Source organism: Heterocephalus glaber, unplaced genomic scaffold (genome assembly GCF_053883595.1).
Source record: "Heterocephalus glaber isolate CG9 unplaced genomic scaffold, H.glaber_assembly_v1.0 deba00001537, whole genome shotgun sequence".
Classification (NCBI taxonomy): Eukaryota; Metazoa; Chordata; class Mammalia; order Rodentia; family Bathyergidae; genus Heterocephalus; species Heterocephalus glaber.
Window position 1 is genome coordinate 157,194 of NW_028258332.1, and position 27,401 is coordinate 184,594.

Consider the following 27,401-nt stretch of genomic DNA (forward strand, 5'->3'; position numbering starts at 1 on the left):
AAGGCCAACTTGAACTACATGCTGAGACCCTGTCTCAAAAAAAAAAAAAAAGAAAAAAAAGAAAAGGAATAAGATTGTGTAGCCAGGGCCAGGGTTTCGCCGCCTGCTGCGCAAGCGCAAGGACCCAAGTTCGATCCCCGGTCAAAAAAAAAGATTGTGTAGCCACTTAAGTATAGGTGTTCCTCTTTAGTGGGCATGTTCTGCCGTCTATTTAAAAAAAGAAAAAAGTGAGATTCGCTTACAAGTTCTTACATCATAAGCTCACAGTAGTTCCTGAATACTACTTGACACCTTCTTGGTCAGGCCCTTGGAGCAGTGGCTTGATGGAAGGTTGTGACATGCAGCCAGGTGAATTACATATAATGTGCTTTTCTAAACAAAAGCAACATTGTACCATTTCCATAAGAAACCTGGTTAGCTACACTATATTTTAAGCTTATCTTTGTTTAAGCATATCCATATATGGGTAGAGGTACAAAAGGGAAAAATGATACTTGGAAAGCAAAAACATTTAGTTCAGGCTTATTGATTATGTTATTGCTTTTCTTTGCTTTGGTTGACGGAATTGACAGATGGCAGTCTTAATGGTTTTAAGCATGCTAGAAAGTTGGTATTTGAAGATATGCCTCTACTTAAAGCAGCATTTCAGCTAATGGTGTGTTTCCTGGGCCCTAGAGCAGACCCTCTGCTATTCATAAAATCTGATTATTGGTCCCTTTTCCACATGAGGCTGATAGCCCGTGTGTGTGTTCAGCCCTGGGGCAGGATCCAGACCCTCTGTGTAGCATTTGCTCTTTCCTTTTGATTATTGACCCATTTTCTTCGGACTAATCTTCTGTGACTGTAGCTTTATTGTTTGCCACAGTTGAATGTGTAGTTAACAGCTGAATTTTCTTTTCCAGATTTCAACTCAGTACCCAGTAGTGGATCACGAATTTGATGCAGTTGTGGTAGGCGCTGGAGGGGCAGGTTTGCGAGCTGCATTTGGCCTTTCTGAGGCAGGCTTTAATACCGCATGCCTTACAAAGCTTTTTCCTACTCGGTCACACACTGTTGCAGCACAGGTAAGACAAAGTGTTGATGCCTCAAGGTCCTGTGCAGTGCAGCTTCCTTTGCCTCACTCGACAGCAGCCACATTTGTTAGTGCCCATTCAGCTTACTCTTCGGGGTCACTGCCTGGAGTCTCTTCCCTGGGAACCTTGTGAGGCTGGAGTATCCTACCACATCCCTCCTGCTGCCCCTCTCCCACTGTGGTTCACTTTCCTTCCCAGCAGTTACCTGGTTTGAAATGTGCTTGCCGAAGACAGGCCTTTGCTGTTAGTCACCTTTTCGTCACTGTAACAAAATACCTGAGATAATCAACATAAACAGATAAGTTTATTTTGGCTCATGGTTTCAGAGATTTAAATCCATGGTCCTTTATCCTGTTGCTTTGGGCCTGTGGTGGCACAGAACATCATAATAAGAGCATGTGATAGAGACCTGTTCACAGCATGGCAGTTGGGGGGAGAGAGAGACAGACAGAGACAGATAGACTAGGTCCCTTTCCCTTTTAAGAGCATACTTCCAGTGCCCTAACCTCCAGCAAGGCCTCACCTCCTAAAGGTCTCAGCCACTCCCGATAGCACTGTGGGCTGGAGACAGCCTTTAGCATGGCCTTTGAGGGCCACTCAAGATCCATAGCAGTTGTTAGGTCTGGATAGCCATGAGCTTTGGTGATGACATGGACATGCAGGATAGAAAAACAGTGTCTGTGATCCTCTCAATGTAGAGAAGATACAAATAAACTAGAAAAAACTACAGTGGTTTTATGGTTTTTCTGTCATTCTTGGCTTGCTGTTGGTAACACCAACCATGTATACAGATAGCGTTCCGAAGTCATAGGGCTGGGGATTTAGCTCAGTGGTTCCACCGCCTGCCCTGAAAGTGCAAGGACCTAGGTTCGATCCCCGGTACCAAAAAAAAAAAAATTAGGTATGCAAAGTCATGTTTGACTGTCCTGGTATTTGGACTGTTTTCTCACAGAGAAGACAGGGTATACAGTGGCCTTTAGGAGTCAAGAAAAGCACTGCCTGATCTTGGGAACAGCCTCCACCACAGGCTTCAGGCACTTCACTGCACAGATGACTTATTTTAAAGCTGTAAGCTAAAGAATGAATACACCTTTGAAGTAATCATGGTCTACAAGGAAAAATAGCTATGAACACGTCATTCTAATTACTCTCATAAATGTTAAGCAACACATGAGTGAGGAGGAGTGGAAAGAGAATAGCTCGACTTGAGTGCCAGCTCTTGAGAAGTTTTAACCAGGAGAAGAGAAAAACTAGATGGGAGTCTGGAAATTCAGGAGAGAACTGGGAACCCTTAAGAGACCAGTCTGCACCCTGGTTTTCATAGTAGCTAGCATTGATTGTGCGCATGCCACACACTACGTCTTTCTTTTATTTCAGCTAGCTCTGTATTTTACTATTACTGTCAAACTTAACATTTTAAAATCAGGATTATCTTGGGTTTATAACTGGAGGGATTGGAGGATGGAAAGAAAGTTAACTTTTGTTCTGTTGCCACAAGGTTCTTGGCTCTGTGCTACTGACAGGTATCCTAACTGAGGACACCGAAGCATAATGATACTCAGTAAGGGACTCAGCTTGTGTCTGCTTGACTCAAAAGTTATAATTGAACAATTGGAAAGAAGAGATGGAAATTATAAGATGTGTATTAGTTTATTTTTTGTTGCTATAATGAAATGTCCAAAGAAGGTTACTATATAAAGAGATCTGTGAAACTCAAAGTTCTGGAGACTGAAAGGCTAACATTAGGCAACCCCATGCCTTGGGCCTCTGGTAAGAGCTCCTTTGGCTTCCTCCCAACATGGTGGAGAGCATCATAGTGCATTCGTGAAAGAAAAAGATTACATGGTGAGACAGGAAACCAGAGAACGGGGCGAGGGGGGGCCACCCTTGCTCTTTTGTGACACTCTCTAGCTAGAACTACCCAGGATCCCATGAGAACTACCTCTGTCCCTTCCAAGGGGACAGCCTCCCAAAGGTCCCTGCACCTCTTAGGATCATCACACTGGGAAACCATGTATCGAACACACGAATTCTTGGGGAACAAACTCAAGTCATATCAATGTGCTATTGTGAAAAAGAGATTGTCTTAAAAAGTAGGAATCGAGGACTGGGAATTTAGCTCAGTGCCACTGTGCCTGCCTCACAAGTGCAAGGTCCTGAGTTTGATCCCTGGTACCAGAAACAAATAAATAAATAAAGACTAAGAATCGAAATTTGGGGAAGAAGAGTTTCATTTGTCCCTACGTGCCACATTCACTGGCACCTTAGGGTAAGATGGGATGCTGTCTACCTACACCCAAAGAAATGGGGTGCAGGGTATGTGTCACATACCTACAAATGCTATCAGAAAGGTTGGCATAAAATTACTTGATAGGTTTCTTGGGTGCATTTGTGGCCTCTTCCTCAGACCTCTTCAAGGTCCTTGGAAGGTCTGCACTCCATTTTAGAGAGAGATTAAGTACCCAGGCTAGTCGTGGGAAGAGTCATGGCTTGGGACATGTCCTGCCTGCTGTCCCTCAGCCTCACAGAGGTCTACTGCACAAGGACCTGAATCAGGTTCTTGGGAGATGAGAGCTAGAAAATGCAAATGGGGTTCCAGTCATGGCTTATAAGAAGTGCATGTGTTTCCAGGGAGGAATCAATGCTGCTTTGGGGAACATGGAAGAGGACAACTGGAGATGGCACTTCTATGACACTGTGAAGGGCTCTGACTGGCTGGGGGACCAGGATGCCATCCATTACATGACAGAGCAGGCCCCTGCCTCCGTGATTGAGGTAATATACCACAAGCTCTGAGATCTTCTCAGGCAGTCTGTTTATAATATAAGAGAAGTCCTGGAAAAAAATAGAAGGGAGGCTGAGTTCGATCCCTACTGCTATAAAAAAGAAAAAATAGAAGCAATTGAAGCAGCCGTAAGAATGGCAATGAGCAGAGCTAACAAAGTAAACTTTCCATGTAATTGTTCAGTTTACTTAATAAGGAAACTTTTCTGAAGTATTGATTTTTTTCATAGAGTATATTAGTATGGGTTTTGTAGATTTGTGTTATAGTTGTTTAGGGAAAATTAGCCATGAGTATCTTCACTTCTTTAAGGTAATAGTCTTTTGTTTGTTCTTGTTTCACAGCTAGAAAATTATGGCATGCCATTTAGCAGAACCGAAGATGGGAGGATTTACCAGCGTGCATTTGGTGGGCAGAGCCTCAAGTTTGGGAAAGGCGGGCAGGCCCACCGGTGCTGCTGTGTGGCTGATCGGACTGGCCACTCACTCCTGCACACCTTGTATGGAAGGGTGAGGTGCCTGTGTCCAGGACATGAAGGGGCATGGTCTGGTCAGACAAGGCCTGTGGTGACTGTGGGGATGGCTCAGAGGACAGCAGGGAGTCAGCCCAGGCATTGCTTAAAAAGCAACAAAGATTACCTATACGACATTAATTGTTAATATGAAAGTACTGGACATGCTATGAAAAAGCACATATTGTTTCCTCTGTCTGTTTTTGGAAAATTGACCCAGTAATTGTTGCATACCAGGTTGGACCTTTGGTCCATCACACTCCAAATGTGAGAATAGCAGATAGGCTAATGTTCTTCCACTACTACTGAGTTCCTGGACTGTCTCATTTGTTTTAATACTTAGCTTTAAAACTGGAGGATGACTTGAGGGACAGCAGTCATTGGGCAGTCAGGACCCATTTTTGGCATAATCAGAGCATCAACATTCTGAACTCTTGTTATTTGCAGATGGATGCAGCAGGAGTTAAGACATCATTGGCCTGGGCTGGGGATTTAGCTCAGTAGTTCCGCCACCTGCCTCGCAAGTGTAGGGTCCTGAGTTCGATCCCTGGTACCAAAAAAAAAAAGACACCAGTGGCTTCCCAATGACTGAGTACATTGACAGTCTGGCAGGACCTGCCTATCATGGAATTGTCATTTAGGGGCTGGCCCACGTTTCCAAGGGCCACTTATATTCATCCAGCACAGGAATGCTATCCAGTGTTGACCTCTGTGGGCATGGAAATGGGGTTGTCTGCATTGACCCACTGGGCAGGCACTAGCCCTGTGTGGCTATTGCAGTTGTAGCTGGTATGACTGAGAAGTTGAATCGAATGTTTTAGTTTCATTATCAAAGTTGCCACACAGTTACTGTGGCCAGTAGCTGGTCTGGGTCATGACTCTGTGATCCCTGGCCTCACTGTGGTACCAAATTCTCAGGGCATTCAGTGCTACATGCATAGGAGAGCTGGAATACCTCTGAAGGTTGTGTCACAATAAGGCACATGTTGCCAACAGGGAGCAGTTCAAAGCCTGCTGTATTCACTCTGACACACGTTGTCATGTGTCTGCATACATTTCCTATATAGTGCTAAAAGTAGAATGCTTTTTTGTGCTTTTACAGCATTGTAGGCACTGACTCCAATGTGAGGTGCAGCTTGTGACTGTTTCAACCCCAGTGTCTCCTTAGACTTACCTCATCTGTTAACAGCAGGCTCAAGTTCTTTAGTGTGTTCACATGGTTTAATCCTTTGCATTTTAAGTGTTTGTTGATTTAACACTTACCCTAAATGCAATTTAAAATGTGGGACCTTTTTTCTTAACAGTCTCTGCGATACGATACCAGCTATTTTGTAGAGTATTTTGCCTTGGATCTCTTGATGGAAGATGGGGAATGTCGTGGTGTGATTGCACTGTGCATAGAAGATGGGTCCATACATCGCCTAAGAGCAAAGAACACTGTTGTTGCTACTGGGTATGGATCTGATTTTTATTCTATTTCATTTCTCTATAGAAAAGTTGAATCTCAGTGTCTCTTTAATAAAAATGTGGGTATTACAGAATAATGGTCCAGACATGGGTCTGGTTAACACTTTGTACAGGAGGTGATCTTCCCAGGCCTTGGCACCTCCTCTCGTGGAGGTGGAGGTGGTGGGAGCACGGTGCACCCTCAGTCATGTCAGAGGCTGTCACCAGCCACAGCAGGATGGCCCTGAGGACCGCGTGGCTTGTCCTCCTGCTTCAAGGTGAGGAAACAGCCTGGCCAGTCACAGGATGTGCTCTGGTGTCGCCTTTCTGGCTTTCATGGTTACTTTGGATACTGACTCCTAGAATAGAAACAGTCTGTTTGTGCAAATGCTAAAAATAACTACATTTCACTTTATGCACTATCATTTTTACCATTTTTAAAAGTAAGAAATTTCTAGATAGCAAAGGGAGCAATCATCAAAATGAAAAGGCAACCAACAAATTAGATTATAATACAAAACACATACCTAATAAGAGGTTACTGTTCAAAATATAATGAATTCATATAAGTAAACGGCAAAAATACCAAAAAATGGGCATAGGGCCTGAATAAACATTTGTCCAAAGAAGACACACACATAGCCCGCAAGTTTATGAAGAGGTGCTCAGCGTCACTAGTGAGAGGAAATTCAAAGCAAAACCACAAGGAGATAATACCTCACACCTGTGAAACTGGCTAATAGCAAAAAGACAAAGGATGACAAGTGTTGATGTGGACATAAAAGGGAACTCTCAGGCTGACGATGTAGCTCAATGGTGCTGCACCTGCCTGGCAAGTGCAAGGTCCTGAGTTTGATTGCCGGTACCAAAAGACCCAAAAGAACAAGAAAAGGGAACTCTCATAGACTGGTGGTGGGCATGTCAATTGTAGTGTGGAGTTTCTTCAAAAAACTATAAATAGAGCTACCATCTGATCCAGCAGTCTCAACCCTGGGGATGTATCCAGAGTCAGTGAAGCTAGCACATCCTGGAGATATCTCCATGCCTATGTTCCACATTCATTATCATATTATTCGTCATCACCAAGATAAGCAATCAGCTTGTTTATTGATGGATAAAATGTTATATATAGGGATTGGAATATTATTTACCCATAAGAAAAATGCAAATCTTGACGTTTGAGACAATATGGATATACCTGGAAGACATTGTGCTAAATGAAATAGCCAGGCACAAAAAAATAAATACTGCATGGTCTTAATTTTGTATAAAATCAAAAAATGTTAATCTCAGAAACAGTAAAATGGTGGTTGCCAGAGGCTGGAGTGTGGGGGATTAGCTAGAGGTCCAAATCTGAATCATAGATGAATTAGTTCTGAGACTTAATGGACATAGCATACTGGTTATGGTAGTAATAATGTACATATACCTGAAATTTACTCAGAGGCTTCAGAGTCCACACCACAAAATCGATAATTATGTGAGATGATAGATGTTAACTGATTGGATTGTGGTAGTCACTTTACATTGTATACACTTGGATCATCATGTTGGACACTGTTTTAGTTACTTTTCTTGTTGCTGAGATGAAATGCCCAACACCCAGAGTTAAAGGAGAAAAAGTTTATTTCAGCTCAGTCTGTAGAAGTTTCATTCTATAATTGCCTATCTCTAAGGCAGGGTGGCATGGCAGAGGGATATCACAGAGGAGAAACAGTTCGTGGCAGGCAGAAGGCAGCAGAAGCAGCAAGTGACCAGCAACAACCTTCTTTCTGCCCCTTCTCTCCTATTCAGGCTCACACCCAGGGTGGAGCAGCCTTAGTCCTAGCACTGCACCATGAACCAATCCCAGCATCATACACCCTGGATCCAGCCACCTCCATAAAGCCCTATGAGGCTTTGGGGGGACATCTAGACACAAACTATTACAGACACACACATACTGTTTGTTTTGTTTTGTTTTGTTTTGGTACTGGGGATCAAACTTGAGACCTTGTGCTTGCATGACAGTTGCCAGCATCACTGAGCTAAATCCCTGGCCCTACATACAATTTTTATCAATCATCTCAGCAAGCTGGGGGAAAAAAGAATAAGAAAAAAAGCCCAAAACCATAAATACTTTAAAAATTTCATTATAGAAATAAGATACTTGCGGGATGTAGTGGCGCATGCCTGTGATCCCACAACTTGAGAGGCTAAGGCAGGAGGATCACTGTGAGTTCGAGGCCAGCCTGAACTACAGAGTGAGATCCTGTCTCCAAAAAAAATTATATACACACACACTTAGCAAGGAAATTATTCAAATGGCACAAAGTACTAAAATATAAATGAGCCTCACTTCTCTGTCTCCCTAGGCCTCATCTCAGGGCCAGAGTGTCACAGGCATGGCCTTCTCAGTTGTACATGGTATATGCACAAGCATGTGAATGGAGGAGGGTACAAGCAAACAGCACCAGAGACTGCTCTGTAGGTTCTGACTCAGTCTTCCGAGGAAGAAGTCCTGGTGTTTGCTGCTGCGTGTAGTCACTGAACTCTTGTCATTTCCAGAGGCTATGGGCGGACCTACTTCAGCTGCACCTCTGCCCACACCACCACTGGTGATGGCACAGCCATGATTACCAGAGCTGGCCTTCCCTGCCAGGACTTGGAGTTTGTGCAGTTCCACCCCACAGGTAGGACACGATGCCATGCCTGGCAGTGGGCTTGTAAGCATGTGGTTCCTACATAGTTCTTAACAGTTTCAGGTACTGGCACACTTTGGTCCTCAAGAAGATTTTTCCTTGATTGATTGAAGGCAGTTTAGGATGAGTTTGTTTTGTAGAAAAAACATCAGGTCCTTTTACTAAGGTTTGTGAAGTTAGGATGAAACTGTGACAGATAGGGAGCTCATCATGGGCAAGTGAGGCTTTCCTGGTCTGTCACACGGTTGATGCAAGTGTGGCGTCAGAAGCTTTAACACACAGGCGACCATTGCAGTTCTGAATTAGGGGATGTTGTCCAGAAGTGAGTCTGCAGAAGACAGGCTGGGGTGACTGGTCCTGCACTCCCTGGGCTGCTGCTCTGACCTGGAGCTGAGGAGGCCCCACGGGTGGTAGCAAGGAACCAGACCTTTTTGTCTTTTCTCTGATGGTATTTCCCTTCTGATCCCTGGCAGGGATGAAACATATCTGTTGGGGTTTTTTGTTGTTGTTGTTGTTGTTGTTTTTGTTGTTATTATTGTTATTGTTGTCCGAGAAACTATCACTGAGCCTTTGAATTTCCTCTCTAAAGTGCTGTTTGGAGGGTTTCTTTTCTTTTTTTTTTTTTGGCAATGGGTATCAACTTGCGCTTGCGCGGCAGGCACTGGAACCACTGAGCTAAATCCCCGGCCCCCACATTCTTGTTTTTAATGCATATAAATACCTTTCATGTACTCAAGAAAGTTTTAACTTTCACACATTTATTTACTTATTGGCATCTTTTGTTAAAATTTGAGACTTGGCATTACTCATTTTTTGTGAAGTTCAAGGACTCAGTCATAGTTAAAAGTACAGACCACATTGTACTGACAAGGTTTGAATTTGGGCTCTGGCCTTTCCAGCTGTGTGACTCCAATGAATTACACAGCATTAATTTAACTTGTTTATCTCTGAAGATGGAGATGATATTACCTAGGGCCCTTTTAGAACATAGCGGTATATGCACAAGCATGTGCATGGAGGAGGGTACAAGCAAACAGCACCAGAGACTGCTCTGTAGGTTCTGACTCGGTCCTTGCAAGTGTGTGCAGTAGCTAGGACTGTTCATAACAAATGCAGTGTAAGTAATGACAATAGTATATGTCCTTGTTGCTATTTGAGTACCTTAGATAGGAATTATCGAGGCTGGTTATCCCTGCCTAAAGTAGTTACCATGTTCATGGTACAAAAGTATGTTTAAAAATTAAAGTCGAGACATTCAGCACACATGGAATTCAGTCAGTCCTGGGCAGCACTCTAACTGGGTCACGTCATTCCTTCTGTACCTGTTTTGTGCATTCAACTTCTTCAGTGCTTGTTATGCACACTTATACTACTTCTTGGCTTTTTTCTCTCTTGCTGTGTTGTTTTGAAGTGTAATGCCCACTGTCCTGTCATCGTCCCGTTGGGTCCGTTCCCTCTGCCCCCCATGTCCTGAAAAAAGAACTAGGCGCCTGAAACATGGACCTAGCCATTGTTCACTAACAGATGTTTGGTGACCTGGTGTTTTTACAGGCATATATGGTGCTGGTTGTCTCATCACAGAAGGATGCCGTGGAGAAGGAGGCATTCTCATTAACAGTGAGGGTGAGAGGTTCATGGAGAGATATGCCCCCGTCGCGAAGGACCTGGCATCCCGAGATATTGTATGTCGGTCCATGACTCTGGAGATCCGTGAAGGAAGGTGTGTGTGATTCACTTCGAGATGTGTGAGTGTGTTCCAGTGGGTACACATGGCACCCGGGCTCAGCATTTCGCCTTCACTTCTTTGTCTGTTGGTCACTTCTACATTTTAACATCTGGGCTGTGCAGCTTCCAGCTTGGACACCCTACCCTTACCTTTGTGGCACGCACTTGTACATCTACCCACTAATATAAAGTTACTTGTTTTCCTCTCACTGCTATCCATGAGGTTGTGATATCTTTCTACTGCATTTTGGGAATTTTAGCCAGTTAAGTGTAAATCTTTCTCATATCAGGTCTGTAAGAGAACTGAGTGATAGGTACTCTGTAGGAAAGAGATGCACCAGCCTGAAGTTGGCGGGTGAGCCTTAGAAGTTGTGTTATAGTCCTCATGCCACAAGTGTTTGCAGCCTTTGGAGTGTGATATTACCTGTCCCTTAGTAAGAACTCCAGGCTCCCAGTGCCTGACCCAGTTCTTTTGGTTTTTGAGACACTCACCATATAGTTCAGGCTGGCTTTGAACTTGCTATGTAGCCCAAGCTGATCTCAAACTCACGGCAATCCTCCTGCCTCGATTTCCCCAGTGTTGGGATTATAGTTATACACTACCACACTCATCTCTGACCCTGTTCTTCAGTGCAGTGACACATGTTCTGTGCCTGCTGGTATAGCCTGTGTAGGTTTTATGTTTTTATATAAAAATGGCTTTTTGGAGTACTTGACACAGAGGACTTTGAATGCATTTACCAAGGAAAATATAGCAAATTTTGGTCAAGACTGGAGTGTGAGTTCAATGAATGCAGAGTTCATGGCACACGGTGGATGCTTAAAGAATACTTGATGTGCCGGGGATTTAGCTCAGTGGTTCCGCCACCTGCCTCACAAGCGCAAGGACCCAAGTTCGATCCCCGGTACCAAAAAAAAAGAATACTTGATGAAAGAGAAACCATAATGGTAAATTTTTCTTCTATAACAAAAAATGTTGGATTCATATGTTTCCATAATGAACATTTGCTCTCGTTGCTGTTCTTTGCCTTATGTTAAAATATTTTGTTTTCCCAGAGGCTGTGGCCCTGAGAAAGATCATGTCTACCTGCAGCTACACCATCTGCCCCCTGAGCAGCTGGCCACCCGCTTGCCTGGCATCTCAGAGACAGCCATGATCTTTGCTGGCGTGGATGTCACCAAGGAGCCAATCCCTGTCCTCCCCACCGTGCATTACAACATGGGTGGGATTCCCACCAACTACAGGGGGCAGGTGAAGACACCAGGACCGCCTCTTTGGTACTCTTAGACCTCACAGGCAAAGATGAAAACATACAGTGTTACTTGGTAGTTTACAGTTACTATAAGTTGCTATTTCTAGAGGGCAGGAAGAGCTTCAGTTAGGTTGCAAAGTTTGCGTTCACTTGGTAATAACGGTTCATTACCAATAGTGTATTAATTTCACCATAGCTCTAATATCATGAACAGTTTATTTTATTACTTTCCTGGATGGTGCTGTGTTATTTTTATAGTAACTTTGTCAGTCTGTGGTCTTTGTGATTGGTACGTAGGGTGGTGTCAGCTGGCGCCTCCACTTTGGTCTTCTGGTCAGGGTTGAGAGGATTATTATTCTCCCTTCACAGATCAGCAGTGAGTGGAAGGGTCTGAAGTACCCTTCAGTCTTCCTCGCTGTTGATGGCCTTCTGCCTGCCATGCTCTCTTAGTGTGAGCCAAGACTGCATGCACAGTGGCCAAGCCAGGTGTTTTAAGGGAGGCTCTCAGGTATACTGGACCTGGGGGAGAAGCCACAAATACTGGCACAGGGTCCTTTGACTTACTCATCATGGTGAGTGTTCAAAGGCAGAGGGAGCTGGGGATATACCAAAGGGCTCCCTCTAAGAGAGCAGTCATGACCTTCATCCCTGCCTCAAGCTCAGAAGCCCATTCTGGGGACGGGGAGCCTGTGTCAACCCCAGCACCTTACAGTCTAATCTGAAATCTTTCCTGCAGGTGCTGAAGCATGTTAATGGCCAGGATCAGGTTGTGCCTGGCCTCTATGCCTGTGGGGAGGCTGCCTGTGCCTCAGTGCATGGTGCCAACAGGCTTGGGGCAAACTCCCTTCTGGACCTGGTAGTCTTTGGACGGGCCTGTGCCCTAAGCATTGCAGAGTCTTCCAGACCAGGTATGTGCTCTCTTCAAGCACCAGGGCTCTTCAGGAGTCTTTTTTTTGGGTACTGGGGATTGAACTCCGGACCTTGTGCTTTCAAGGCAGGTAACGGCACCACTGAGCTAAATCTCTGGCCCAGGATTCTTGATTGGTTGGTAAGAATATGCTTGGTTCTCACAGAAGTATGTAGTTTCGTTTTCCTCTAGAAGTGGGAATAGAGAAGTCCAGCGATTGTGTGGTGATGATGTTGAGATGAGGTGAGTGGGAGTTAAGAAAGTGAGGGACTTTTTTTGATCATTTTTTTTTTTTCCAGTTGTTAGTTGGTACTTTAAAAAGTCATGACCAGGGCTGGGGATTTAGCTCAGTGGTTCCACTGTCTGCCTCGCAAGCACAAGGTCCCAAGTTCGATCCCCGGTACCAAAAGAAAAAAAAAGTCATAACTAGGAAATTGTTATTTTGAAGGGAAGTTTAGTATATGCTACTTTCCTGGTAGAGCTTACTTATTTGCGGTGAAATATTTTAAATAGTAGAGATAGATGAATATATAATTTCTTGAGAAAATTAGTGTTCTAAAACAAAATACAAGTCATCTTTTTTGTTGTTGTTAAATTCTTTTAGTGGTACATTGTAGGTATACAACACAATTACATTTCTCATTGGGAATTGTACCTTTACATAATGCATCTTGGTTCTTATTTTTTCCCCATTCCTAGCCCTCCCTTCACCCCACCACCACAAGTCATCTATTAAAGAAGAGGTGACACAAGCAAAGGATTGGGTCATGGCTCCCTTTCTCAGGGACAGGATGGGTTTTGGCTGATCTTTTCTTTTTAAAGGAAATTGTTATTGTTTTTACTCTTTATAAAAGTAATGCTTACGCTGAGAATTAAGCGGAAACTAATTTAGGTAGAATGAAGATTTTTATAACATGGGTTTTCCTATCCAAGACCAAGATTTTTCTCTCCTTCCATTTATTCCAGTTTCCTTTGGTGGCCTTCAGTGGACAATTATACTTTTCTCTTTAGAAGTTTCATAAAACAATTGTTTGTTCCTCGAAATGCACTTTGCGATGCCACTGAGAAGGGGCTATTTTCTTTTCATTGTATTTTCTAATTGGTGGTATAAATCATTATTGTTAGCTACTACTTTTTAGTCATACATTCCTAATGAAAATGTGTTTCCATGTGCCACAAATCTGTTTTTTAAGTTTAGACATGGTTTCTCTTTGTTCGTGCCAGGATTACATGTTGGACACCTACCATGTGCCAGAAATCTTGTCTTTGTTCTTGCAAGTTAGCCACAGGTCAGTAGATGTTCTCAGTTTGGTGTTCAGGTTGCTGCTGGCTAAGATTACTCCACACTCTCCAAAGTCCTGGCAAGGCTCTGTTACACATTTGAGTATCAGATTAATCTGGTTTTCTAAATCCATCTGGTTTTCTAAAATGTTTTTAAAAAGTTAAATTCTAGCCTCCTTCCCCTTTTTATTTAGGAGATAAAGTTCCTCCAGTTAAACCAAATGCCGGGGAAGAGTCTGTCACTAATCTTGACAAGTTGAGATTTGCTGATGGAAGCATAAGAACATCAGAACTGCGTCTCAACATGCAAAAGGTAAGAGCAGATGCTAGCCTAGCTGCCCACAGGGGCATGTGGGCCAAACAGCAGGAAGCCCATGTTCCTTGCTGTCTCCAATAAAAATATAAGAGGGGCCGGGGATTTAGCTCAGTGGTTCCGTCGCCTGCCTCAGAAGCACAAAGTCCCGAGTTTGATCCTTGGTACCAAAACAAAAAAAAATATAAGAGTAGTCAGTAGACCTCACATAGACAAAAATGCATTATTTTCTACACAGAAGGCTGGAGGTCAGCAAACCAGGCAGAAATAGTGGCTACTTGGCATTGGAGTCATGGCATCTTTGGCAGACTTGAGCCTGGTGTCCATCCTCAAATCAACCCTGGCTTTCATGTGCCTCACAGCCAGAAGGAGGAACAGCAGGGAGAGGTGTATGCCACACCTCCTAGGGTCAGTACAGCGTCCGAGCTTATATCCTCTTGGCACAGAATTAACCCTGTCACCTCACCCAGCTTCCAACCACTCTGGAAATGTCTTTACACCAGACCCTTTGTTCTACCTAAAGGAAATCAGGAAGAGGGAGAAAGACCATGGGTGGGAGCTGGAGGTTCCCTTCTCCATCAGCACTGTCCTGTGGTGTAGGAATGTCCCCTGCCTTTACTGTCCAGGATACTAGCCACCAACCATGGGGGCTAAGAAGCACTTGAAATGTGGTCAGTCTAAGAAATTCAATTTTCACTATTTCAGTTTTAATATAAATGGCAACATGTCGTTCTGCATTGGAAAACACAGGTTTAGATCAGTAAAAAATACTATGTATCAAAATACTATGGAACAAATTCTTCTAGAACAGGGATTCTTGGTCCATGAATGCAAGTTCTCTTTACTTAAGATTATTTGTGGCAATTTTGGCATGTGGGTATTTTCTAAAAAGAAACCCCTTCCTTAATCCTTTTCTGAAAGGGGCACAGTGACACACGCACACAGACACCAAAGGGAACAAAAGGTACTCCTCACCTTGCTCAGAGGTTTGTATATTTCTGTCTTCTGGAGGGACTGGGCTTCAGGAGGCTTTGTGAGAACAGTAGCACCAATGAGGCCCAGAAGTAGGCTGAGTTATGCTCAACAGGACTGAGCAGGTACTGGTATTAAGGGAGAAGCCAGCTGGGACAGGTGTAGTCACTGCATTTGTTGATAGCCTGCACTGAGTATGGAGACAGAAAACCCATGAGATACTCTGAGATGGAAATAGTAGAGGCATTACCTTCTCACCAAAAGGCATAGCCTCCAACCTGCTGAGTGTAGGCACCATTGGAAGTGGAGTCACCCAACAAGCAACCAAGAGTCCCTCTACTCAAGGAAGGTTTACTTCTGTGGAGAAAGCAGTTTTTATGCTGACTATAGCTTATACAGAAGGAATCAAAGAAATGAAATATATATTGAAAAGGAATCAACAAAATTGTCTTATTGATATGATTACCTAAAAACTCCAAGACATAAACTGAAAAACAAAATAGTAAGATGTCTGGATAAAATATTCTTGTATAGAAATCAGTAGCTTTTAATATTTCGGTACCAATCTCCCATAAATCGATAATTATTCACAGTACAGGCAAAAACTATAAAATTGAAGATATGAAAGAATGTTGAATTAATATTTACCAAATTCTGAAACACGGTTTTTATTTTCATTTGTCCTGAGAAACCATTAGGGATGGCTTGCATTATAGTTTTACAATTACATATCAGTCTAAAGAATGTTAGATCAAATGTCTTCCAGTTAAAGCTGCACTAGTCTGAAATCGGTAGAGGAAGAGACATTCAGGCAGTGGAACAAAGGAGACCCCAGAAGAAAGCTAGTGTCCATGCCATGACGCTGCAAGTAGAGAGTAGAGAACCTCACTCAGCGGGGTGGCCCTGTGGATTTGACCTCAGGTCAAGGGTGCCCAATGATTTCTCAGCATACCAGAGTGAACTTGAGGTTTGTTTCCTGGCCTGTGTGTTATGGGCGTAAACATAAATTACAAAGACATTTGAATGTGAGGAGCTTAACAGAATAATCAGAAGACCAATTGCCCCAATGCCTGGGAAGGGCCAGGCCTTAAGGGTTTTTGAAGTTCTTAGGGCCTCTGCTCCTCCTCCCTCTGCCTCTGAACCACTTCTGCACCTGCCACTGCCCACTACATCTTCTAAGTACATCCTAGTTTGTATCACAAGGGGGTGCTGCAGGCCTATGTCACATTCATCGTAGACCCAGAGCACTAGGTGTTCCAGGGTCTGTGTGGGGCTGCTGTATCTTCATAGAAGGGAATTAGCAATTGCCTGGTTCATTGCGCACCATTCAGAGCATCCTGGCTCAGGGGAAGTCCACCTGGATTCAGCTATGTTCCATAAAGTGCTGCCAGACACGTAAAACGTTCTTCTTGGTGATGTAAGCAGATCTGTTAGGAGTCAGGTACTGTACAGAATGGAATGATGGAAACATTTTTTTAAAAGTTTTAATCACAGTTCCATTTTAAAATTCAAAAGCTGGGTATGGTGATACTTGTAAATCCTAGCTACTCAGGCTGAGACAGGGGTGTCACAAGTTTAAGGCCAGCCTAGACAATTTAGCGAGCTCAGGTCTGAAGTTTTTTAAAAATGGAGGAACTAGGGATATTGCCCAGCGGTAGAGCACTTGCCTGGCATGTATGAGGAAATCCCCTGTACTGCCAAAAAGAACCACACACACACACACACACACAGTTTGAGAGTTTTATCTGTTTAGTTTACATAAATGTGTTAACATAAAATGAAAGGCAGGAAAACTAGGCTAAAGGTTTTAACAGTTCTCTGGCTTGGCTTCTGGGGGTTAAAAGTTTGCCACTGATCCCTGTTAACAGACAATGCAGAATCATGCTGCAGTATTCCGTGTGGGAAGCGTGCTGCAAGAAGGCTGTGAGAAAATCAGCCAGCTCTATGGAGACCTGAAGCACCTGAAGACGTTTGACAGAGGTGAGCCAAGAGCGTGAGCCCCTTCCCTCTACAGGGGGCTTCATGTCGGTCCTGTTTGCCTGGCTGAGTTCTGTGTCTGCTTCCTGGATGGCTCTGCCCATGGCCGTAAGGCCAGTCCCCTGTAACTGGATTCTGTCTACCTCTCATGGGTCCTTGTGTGTCCCCAGGAATGGTCTGGAACACAGACCTGGTGGAGACCCTGGAGCTGCAGAACCTGTTGCTCTGTGCACTTCAGACCATCTATGGAGCAGAGGCACGGAAGGAGTCACGGGGTGCCCATGCCAGGGAAGATTACAAGGTGTGTGGAGATAGGCTTGTGCACTTGGTGTACTCCTGGGGCTGCCACCCAGCCCCTGCACTCTATACTTAATTTCTCCCTGTACCTTTTACTTTTGGTCTCACTGACTTCGGAACCATGGGACTTTTTTGTTGCCTTGGAACAGTATCTGAGCAAAACAAGCCTGGTTTTCAATGGGCTGCGGTCCCATGGCTAGGAAATGATAACTTACCGAATTCAAGTGCTGGGTGAGTCATTGCCTCGTACCTGATGTGAGCATACAGACCACACAGTGGTTCAGAGTAGGCTTCGAGTGTGGCTGGAAGGTCAGAAGGAATGCTTTGGCTGAAGGGTTAGACTTCCTGTGAGACAGACAAAGGCTTCGGCCCAGTACAGCGCAGGGTGACATAGGTGACAAGAAAGTTGGTTAAACAGGAGTGGTTTCCATTTACTCTGTGAGGTCTTATTGCTATATCCTGTAGTGACCAGGCAGATGAAGGAAGAAATGGCAGGCATGTCTCCGAGTATGTACTAAGGCTGGAGGCCTCTCCAGGGTTGGCTCTTGGGTTGAAATGAATGAACTTCAAGTGTGAGGCAGAACCTGGTACCCTGGGGAAGCTCATCTTATGGTTGTGTTATGTACAGCCCAGGAACTGTGTGGCAGCCCAACTGTGCCTAGGAAAGGGGAAAGGCCTCTCTTCTGCTCATCCCACTTCATTCAGCAGAAATGGCCAAGTATTTATTTGGGCCTCTGGTTTTTATTGGAAGAGGCTCTTGCTCTTACCCATTCCCTCAAGCAGGGTTTCCTCACTAGAATTCCGCTACTCTGCATCCAGGGAATTAGCTCAGCGGTTCTGCCACCTGCCCCACAGTTCGATTCCCAGTGCCGAAAAAGAATTCCGCTACTCTGAGTTCTTGAAATTTGAATACAGTTATTAAAGTTAAAACATTTAAATAAGAATGACTGAAAGACGGAAAAATCTCCCAGGGTGTGTGGTAGAAAGAAACTATTTGATAAAGTTTTAGGTGTATAAATGATATCTAACTCCCAATATTCACCCATGGAATTGTAGGAAAAAATGTAGACATGGACACTGGATTCACTGCAGACTAAAAAAACCCACAGGTCCTCAGCAGGTCCTGAATTTACCAATGCTGTCCACCTCCTGTGCTCATCTCTTGTGCATGGTTTTAATGTTTGCTTCGTTTTCTGACAGTGACCTGAATGAATGATAAGAGGTGGGTGCATTTCTGACTTCAGGTGCGGATTGATGAGTTTGATTACTCCAAGCCCATCCAGGGGCAGCAGAAGAGGCCATTTGGGGAGCACTGGAGGAAGCACACCCTTTCCTATGTGGACATCAAGACTGGGAAGGTATGTGAGCTGTTCTGTACTCAGGACTTTGGTAGTGACCAGCTGGGAGAAGCAGCCCAGACCTAAACCAGCTGTTGACAGATTTGAGGCACCACAAAAAAGGACACTCCATGAAGCAGGCATCTTCTGGAAACAGATCCCAGGGCCTGTGGTGGTTCAGGGGAGCCTAAATTCAGGGTCAGCTCCTGAGGCATGTGCTGGCTGAAGAGTACTGGGTGGGGATCAAGTGTCTGAGGGCTGGTGGCCAGGTAGGAGATGGTGACTACAGAGGGGCACAGCCAACCGCTATAGCAACTCACTGGAGCCCAGGGAGCCAGGAGACACCTTTACCTTCCATCCCAGTGTCTGGATCACCGGAGAGCCACTGCTGAGAAGCCCAGTAGAGATGATGCAGCTTTAGCATCCCTAGCCTGAGCATGCAGAACAGGGCACAGGCAGGAGACAGTAGCTGAAGCTGTGAGCTTCTGTCTTGTCCACTGACACTCAAATCTCCCATTTAACATTTCTCTGGGCATTAAGATTCTGAAACAAGATAACTTTTACCTTTAAACTTTTTGTGGCTTGTGAGAGGTGGTCCTATAATCATTTATCTGGGTCTTTAGAAAGCAAGGTGAACAGTGTCATCACACTATATAAAAGCCTAGTGTGTGTTAACTCGGTTGTTTTCAGATTTTTTGGGGGTGGGGTGGTACTGGGGATCGAACTCGGGACCTTGTGCTTGTAAGCCAGGCTCCGGAACCACTGAGCTAAATCCTTGGCCCCATTCAGAATTTATTACAAGGGCCATTTTCTAATATTGTATGGAAGTCAGACTTCCTCCTTTAACAAGCAGGGAGTGATTGTAAAAGAAATACTCATTTTGGGAAGTTCAGAAAGTACAGAACAAACATTTATAAGCCCATCAATCAGAGATCACCCATTATGGTTTGAAATATTTCTTCCAAGTTTTATGTATATGTGTACTTACACTTTCCTATGAGTACATACTTCTGTGTTTAAATATTCACTTTCAAGTAGGAGTTTAAACTAAGTATGACAGTGGCAAAGCATGAAGATTTTTTTTTGTTTTTTAAGACAGACTTTGGCTATGTAGTTCAGGCTGGCCTTGAACTCACTATGTAGCCCAGGCTGGCCTCAGACTCATGGCAATCCTCCTGCCTCAGCCTCCCAAGTACTGGGATTACAGGTGTGCACCGCCATGCCCGGCACCTTTGAAGAATCTTGTACAATGTTACTTTAATTGCTCTTTTCTACCATGTGGAATTTATGGATTTACTTATGGATTAATGTAACCAGCCCTGTTGTATATACTGATCACTTTCCAGGTTATGACTCCCTCAAGTTCCCATTCCTGAAACTATACTTCATAAATTTTCTTGGAAGCACCACAGGAGATAGCTGTTTGTATACTCCTGTATTCTAATTTCCCCTGACTCTTCTTTTCAAGGTCACCCTGGAATATAGGCCTGTCATCGACAAGACCTTAAATGAGGCTGACTGCTCCACGGTTCCCCCTGCCATTCGCTCCTACTGATGAGACCCAGCAGTTGCAGAATCAGCTTCTGTAATTTTGCATCATACCTTGTCCAAGTATTCCTCTCTTACCTGCTTCAGTAAATTCCCTACTCTCCTAAACAGTGAATTTGCTTCAGAATGGCCAGCAGCTTGCCATTCTCAGGCAAGGGATAGCCAGGTCTGCCTTTGTCCCTTGCTTTATTCTGTGAAGTGTAATACTGAGCACCAGTCCTAAATAAAACAGAAACAAAAACTTTTCTGTGTTAGTCACTTTCCCATCACTGGGACTGTCTACCCGATACCTACAGTTTAAAGGAAGAAAGGTTTATTTGTTTCACAGTTTCCAGTGGGTTCAGTCTGTGGTTGGCTGTAAAGCCAAAATGGCATAGTGAAAGATTATTGTGAGGGAAAGTTGCTTAACCTGTGGTAACCAGGAAGCAGAAAGTGAAGGGAGAAGCCAGGGACAAGACACCCTTCCAGGTCATGCCCCTAGTGACTCACCTTTTCTGATCAGGCTTCACCTCCAAATACATGAAGCTTTTAAGGGACATTTTGTTTTAGGTCAGAATCATAACATTTCCAAAAGACTTATGTCCATCTCATTAGGCAAGATGCATTTAGTCTGTTTCTTATGCATCATAAAAGTCTTAGCTCCAGTGTTCCTGGAAAGTCCAAAGTGTCTGTGACTCAAGGCAAACTGTTAGCTGTAAGCCTCTGTAAAAATCAAGATGTTAGGGCCGGGGATTTAGCTCAGTGGTTTTGGCTCCTGCCTTGAAAGCCCAAGGTCCTGAATTCGATCCCCAGTACCAAAAAAAAAAATCAAGATGTTGAATACTTCTAAAGTACAATGGTATAAATATTCCCATTCCAAAATGGATGAATAGATCTGTGTTGGTGATACAGGGGTGAGCATAGCTGCCTTCCAAAAGGAATAAGTAGAATAGCCAGGAATTAGACCAAAGCAAGACTGAAACCCAGCAGGACAAATACTAAAACCATCTCCAGCACCTGCGGCAGGTGATAAGATGTGAGCTCCAGAGGGCTTGGGTAGCCCCACCCCTATATCATTGCTAGTTTCAACCCACATGGCCTCTCTCTCAGGCAGGCTCTGCATATTGCCTACAGCTTTCCTCAGTTCTGCATTAGTGACATCTCCAGGTTCCTGGTGTCTCCACTGCACCTTTAGCTTCACACACTGCCCTCTCCAAGGCCCCTTTTGTGGCCTCCCAGGCCTTCCAAAACCTGGATGGAAGTCAGTGAACCCACAACTCTTAAAAAATAGGTACCACGTGGGTGACACCAAGATATGCCACCAGCTTGGGCAACAGCATGGCTGCTGAGCCTCTGAGTGCCAAGGATGGCTGAACTCAGGGATGCACTTATCTAGGTGTAGCCCTGAATGAGCAGAATGCCCTGAGACTCTTCTCAAAAAAAGCAGTCATTCAAAGGAGTTTACCCTTTTTGATTATGACAGGCCCTCTTGTATTTCAGAATGGGCTTGAATTCACTATGTATTTCAGGTTGGTCTCTAACTTATGCTGATCCTTCTTAGCATCCCAAATGTGGGTGCTACCATACCCAGCTGAGTTTATCCTTTCATGTACCTTGGATGGGTGGTATCTGGCTATTTCCTGAGGTGTCCTCAAGTCATCTTTCCTATTATCTTATGCAGAGTACTTGGCTTCTCTTCAAAGCTAATCTTCAACAATCATGGTTTTCTTAGCCTCTACTTCTAGGAGCTATCTTTCTGGAAAAACTGCAAACTTTTCACATCTTTTGGGTATATTTTTTGTTATCTGCTCCTAATTCTCATTATACATCCAGCTTAAAAGCATTGCCATCAGTATCCACGCCATAGCATGAACACTGGGCTGCCTTGACATTTCCTCTGACAGATTAATTAGTTGACCACCTTTAAATTCAGTTTTACAGGACGTCTAGGACAAAATGGGCAAAATGTAGACAAATTCCTTGCCAGAATGTAACACACGGTTACATTAACTAAACTAGTCCAGTTTTTAGTAGTGTTCATTTGCAACTGAAACCTCATGAGCCTGCCTTCTGGTCTTCAGAGCTCCAACCAAAATCACCCATCAGGCTGCTTGTAGCATTCTAAAGCTTCTTCAGCAGGTATCTCCAAAACTAACCAAATTCCTCCTGCAAACCATTTCCAAAGGTTTCTGAACCACATGGTACGATACAGTTGTACCTAACTACTACATTAACAACCCCACTTCTGGAAACCAATTTTCTGTATTAGTCACTTTCCTGTCACTGGGACAAAATACCTGGCACCTAAGTTACGAAGGACAGGTTTATTTGGTTCAGTTTTCAGAGGTTTCCAACCATTGTTGGCTGGCTCCAAGGCAGAAGCAGCATGATGGAGGAAAGCTGCTCTCCCCATGGCAGAGAGGAAGCAGAGAAACAAAGGAGGGCCCAGGGACAAGGATAAACCCTTCCAGTCCTCTTCTGACCAGGCCTCACCTCCAGATACTTGAGAATTTGTGAGGGATGTTTGGGTCTAAACCATAACCTGTATTTCCAAATCCATTTGGCATATGTTGGCCTGAAATCCCAAGGTCATTATCTTCATATTCTGCTACGTCAAAATCCAGAAATTTTGTTGTGTTTTTGTTTTGTTTAAGAATTTTTGGGGCCAGGGATTTAGCTCAGTGGTTTCGCCACCTGCTGCGCAAGCACAAGGACCCAAGTTCGATCCCCAGTACCAAAAAGAATTTTGGTGTCTGATAGCAAATGAAGCAAACTAATATTTCCTCCTTGTTCTTAGCAGTTTTGTAGGTAAACCTATGAAACCAATGTAGTAAGTGAAGTTTTTATTTTTAGGCTGTTTCCTCTCTCTCTCTCTCTCTCTCTGTTTTTTGAGACAAGGTCTCTTTGTAGTGCAGGGTGTCCTTGAGCTCACTATGTGGCCCAAACTGCCCTTGAACTTACAGCAATCCCGCCTCAGCTTCCTAAGTGCTGGGATTACAGGCAGACCCCACCACACCCAGTTCAGGCCAATCTCTTTAAAAAAAAAAAAAAAAAAATCAACTCAAACCAGGCATCATGGCTCAAGCCTTATAATCCCAGCACTTGCTGCAAGGCCAGGCTAAACTATATAATGAGAACCTGTCTGGGAGGAAAAAAAGGTCCAACTCAGGTTAAGCAATGAATGCATTCTTTACAAAATTTTCCATTAGAAAATAATATAAATTTCTTCCTTGGACTGTTCTGTGGTTCTTTGTTTTGGTAAGAAATGCTTTTCATAAGGCAGGCCAGGCAGCAGTGCATTAATTTTGCACGTGAAGACATGGTCACTGTGGGATATTGAACATAGGAAGGGATGTGACCTCTCTCCTCACACTATGTTTTCTTTTCATGCTCAGTGGCCAGCAATTGTGTTCTTTAGGAGTTAAATTATTTATTCTGGGCTAGACTTTGGGGAATGCTAGGATATAATGCAAAATAAAATTGAGTAATTGAGTGGGCACTCAACAATTAGGCAGAAAAGTTTAGATGTAAATATAGACCCAGTATCTTAGGTTCCCAGACAGGAACAATATAAAAACAGCAAGTGGAAATCTAGCCACTGAAAACCACCTGGGCGTTTTTGGTCAATTGCATGAGACAGTGAGAGAACAACCCATCACACCTGGGAAGGGACGCTATATTGCACTCACAAAGTGCTCCTCTCCATTTGAAGGAATGACCTGGTGGTACATTCTGCAGAATGGATGAATCTCAAAATCATTATTCCCAGAAAGAAGCCATCAAAAAACCATGTGCTGTGTGATTGTAGCACTAGAGAATGCTAACCAACATGTAGTGAGGGCAAGCAGATCTATTCATCCATTTTGGAATGAGAATATTTATACCATTGTACTTTAGAAATATTTAACATCTTGATTTTTACAGAGGCTTACAGCTAAGAGTTTGCATTGAGTCTCAGAGACTTTGGACTTTTCAGCAACACTGGAGCTAAGACTTTTGTGATGTGTGAGAGACAGACTAAATCCATTTTGCCTAATGAGATGAACATAAGCCTGGGGGCAGGTTCCCCTGGAGCAGGAGGGCACTTGTAGGTAGTGGATATGTTCATTATCTTCACTAATTTTACCTCAAAGCAGTAGTTAAAATACTAGCCCCAAAATAAAAAGCCCAATAAAATTTCCCACCTATGTGATTGATGAACATCCACAAGTTTGTTGCCATATATTTCCTGAGAGGATGTAGGATGTGAAGCTCTTGTAAATGGTTAGTGGGAATGCAGAACATTACAGCTATTATGGAAGACAATTTCATGACATGTAACAAAATTATATATACATTTGTCCTTTGACTCTGCAGCTCTAGGAATCCCCCTCAAGAAATTAAATGAGTGTGTAGTTATTGGCCATGGCATTTTAAATACTGGAAACAGCAAAAGACCCATGGGTAGGAGATAAGGTGTATTCATCCAAGTAGTGGAGTGCTGCATATCTGTGAGAAGGAATGAGGATGGCCTTGATACAGTGCACAGCAGTATATTTAATACTGTGCACATGCATTTTTGGTTTCTTTTCTCTGAAGACACCAGAAAGATTTAAAGAAAAGTGGGAGTATGGGCAATGCCGGGGCTGGATAGGAATGGGACAGAATATACTAGGAAGTAATACTTTGGACAAATGTTTTGCATATTTCCAAAATAAATTTTTAGACAATCCCTAAAATTGAAAATTAGAATCTGAAATGAATGAACTGAACTGATTTAAACTGGCCTCTATAGAAGCGACCCAGGGCCAGCGATTTAGCCAGGCACCTGCCTCAAAAGCCCAAGGTCCCAAGTTCGATCCCTAGTACTAAAAAAAAAGCTGACCAGAGACAAGAATTTGGAAGGGAATTGGAGCAGCAGTTGAAAGGAGGTAGGAAGTCAGAGGCCCAGAAGGAAGGACAGATGTGCTGGGGAACTGGTTCCCACTGTGAGCTTGGCAGCCCGGGAACATGGGTTTCTGCACTTCTCACCTGCCCCCATTGCACTACAGCTGCTCTGGAGGATGCCCTTAGGCACAAAGTATGCCAGCCTGTGGACCTGGGCATCAATAGCATCCAGCCCACCTGCATATTGATCCAGGGACAGTTGCAGAGGGGTTATTCCAGGGTGTTAGCACATGGTACTTTGTACAAATCAGTGAACTACAAAGAAAAATAGTCATCATAAAAAAGAACAAAAAAGTCATTAAGAAACCCCAAATTTCATTCAGCAATGTCATTATTAATAGTCTTTTGTTTTTTGGGGGGGTTTTGTTCTGGTTTGGTTTTGGTTTTGGTTTTTTGGTACCAGGGATCGAACTTGGGACCTTGCGTTTGCAAGGCAGCCGGCAGAACCACTGAACTAAATCCCCAGCCCCAGTTTTTGGTTTTTTGAGACAGGGTCTTGCTTTGTATTTCAGGCTGGCCCTGAACTCACTATGTAGCCCAGGCTGGCAATCCTCCTACCTCAGCTTCCCAAGTGCTGGGATTATAGGACTGTGCCACCATACCCAGCTTGTTATTAGTCTTATGTGTAGGTAAGTTAAAGCTAATAACCAATTATCTTAATATTTAAACTCAGATTTTTCTGAGAAAGACAAGAATAAGATCAAAGGTTAACTAAAAACCCTGCAATTCAAAATATGAAATGGGAATGTAAGTAAATTCATCCTTGTTCTTTCCAACAATACACATTTCCTACCTCTGCCCCAGGAGCAGTGGATGTACCATGCACCCGGATTGTGGTATTCCCTACTAAGAAACCAGGGCTCCCCAAGGAATCACTGGTTCTGCTATGTGTGGCAGTACACACCAGCTATCCCAGCTACTTGCGAGGCACAGGCAGGAGGATCACAATTCTTTTTCTAGTTTAAATACACTTTATTTTTAGACAACCTACGTAACATATTTTGGTTCTTTCCCTAAAAAACAATGCCTCTACTTCAAATAAATCACAGTCAAAATAAAGGAAGCATTCAAGATGACATCAGTCCCATTTGTCTAGAATCCCGGTGCTGTGTAGATGACAAGCAGCAGCCAGTTATGACAAGTGATAGATCCAAGGTAACTGCCAAATCCATTAACATCTTTCCATTTCTAAAGCATCCTTAAAATCATAAATGGGGTCACACCATCCTCACTGGAGTCCAGGAGAGCAACCATACCATCTGGATTCATGTTTGCACCAATAAAGAACTGATCGTTTTTGAAATTAGCAAGGATGTGCTTGATTTGTTCTGCAGCTCCTGTCATAAAAGGTTTTACTCTTTCTGGTCTTTGTTCTTCAAGTTTGCCTTCGATTGATTTTATATAGTCTTTAATGTACTTCTTGTAGGGCTCTTTTGTGAAGCTGGTTTCCTGCAAGTGATGGTTCATGATAATATTAACACCAGTGACTACTGGGCCTTCAGCAGAGGCGTTTCCACCAATGAGCGAGTCATCAGCGTTGCCCTCTGTTCTACTGACCATCTTGCCCTCCACCTACAGGCACAGCCCACCCTTGATCTCCCAGATCTTGTAAATGTCAGAGAACATCTCATGGTGGCTGATGAGGTCCCAATAGATAATCATAATGATGACTGAAGGGAGAACCGGCACCTAGCTTAGTAGGAGCCGGGAGCTCAGAGCGAGGGGTGTGCAACCGGTGTGGCGCACGGGTGGGGGTTGCAGGTGGAAAAGGAAAAGGCTCACAACTTTAAGGCCAGCTTAGACAACTTAATGAGTGCATATCCCAAAATAAAAATCTGAAAAAGGAATAGGGACGTAGGTCAATGGTAGAACATTGCTTAGCCTGCATGAGTCCCTAGGTTGGATCCCCAGCATTGCAAAAAAACCAAAAAAAACAAAACCCCATATGTGTAACTGTACCTACACGTACACAGAATAGGGTGGGCACGTGACCCATCTGGTCATCCATTCATTTAACAAGTATTTGTTGGTTTGTTATGTGCCAAAGCCCAGATGAACAAGAAAATGCAATATGGGAAGTGTTAGTGTTATGACTTGTGTGTAGATGTCCCCTCAAAGCCTCATGCAGTCGTAAGTGGTGCCTTTTCAGAGGTGGTTGAATCTAGAATGTGTGATTGAATCGTGGTGCAATACTAGGCCTGAGGGCACTAGGTTTAAAGGTATGAGTGCTACCCTAAGTAGTCTGAATAAAATACAAGGGGCAGAAAGAGCTGTCGTCATCCCTTGTTGCTTTGCTACTTATCATCTTATGCCACCACGAACTGTTGTTGTTCCTCTCCCATGTGCCACCCTGCCTTGGAGCCTGCCAATTATGGACTGAAACCTCTACAAAC

General features: G+C 43.7%; 1 protein-coding gene across 3 annotated transcripts in view; it reads left to right on the forward strand.

The window, feature by feature from the left end:
• Window positions 1-20,344, forward strand: part of Sdha (succinate dehydrogenase complex flavoprotein subunit A) — a 35,949-nt gene extending 15,605 nt beyond the window's left edge. For 2 of the 3 annotated variants that reach the window (XM_004845101.4, XM_013072383.3), the window contains exons 3-15: window positions 903-1,064; window positions 3,705-3,848; window positions 4,200-4,364; window positions 5,671-5,819; window positions 8,360-8,484; window positions 10,045-10,213; window positions 11,275-11,470; window positions 12,208-12,379; window positions 13,854-13,972; window positions 16,813-16,924; window positions 17,092-17,222; window positions 18,463-18,576; window positions 20,024-20,344. In XM_004845101.4, coding sequence (XP_004845158.1) covers window positions 903-1,064; window positions 3,705-3,848; window positions 4,200-4,364; window positions 5,671-5,819; window positions 8,360-8,484; window positions 10,045-10,213; window positions 11,275-11,470; window positions 12,208-12,379; window positions 13,854-13,972; window positions 16,813-16,924; window positions 17,092-17,222; window positions 18,463-18,576; window positions 20,024-20,110 — 1,845 coding nt within the window. In that variant the 3' untranslated portion in view covers window positions 20,111-20,344. Of the gene's footprint in view, window positions 1-902; window positions 1,065-3,704; window positions 3,849-4,199; window positions 4,365-5,670; window positions 5,820-8,359; window positions 8,485-10,044; window positions 10,214-11,274; window positions 11,471-12,207; window positions 12,380-13,853; window positions 13,973-16,812; window positions 16,925-17,091; window positions 17,223-18,418; window positions 18,577-20,023 lie in introns of those variants that run through there. The other variant, XM_004845102.4, reaches the window with a different exon arrangement.
• Window positions 20,345-27,401: the final 7,057 nt, after the last annotated feature.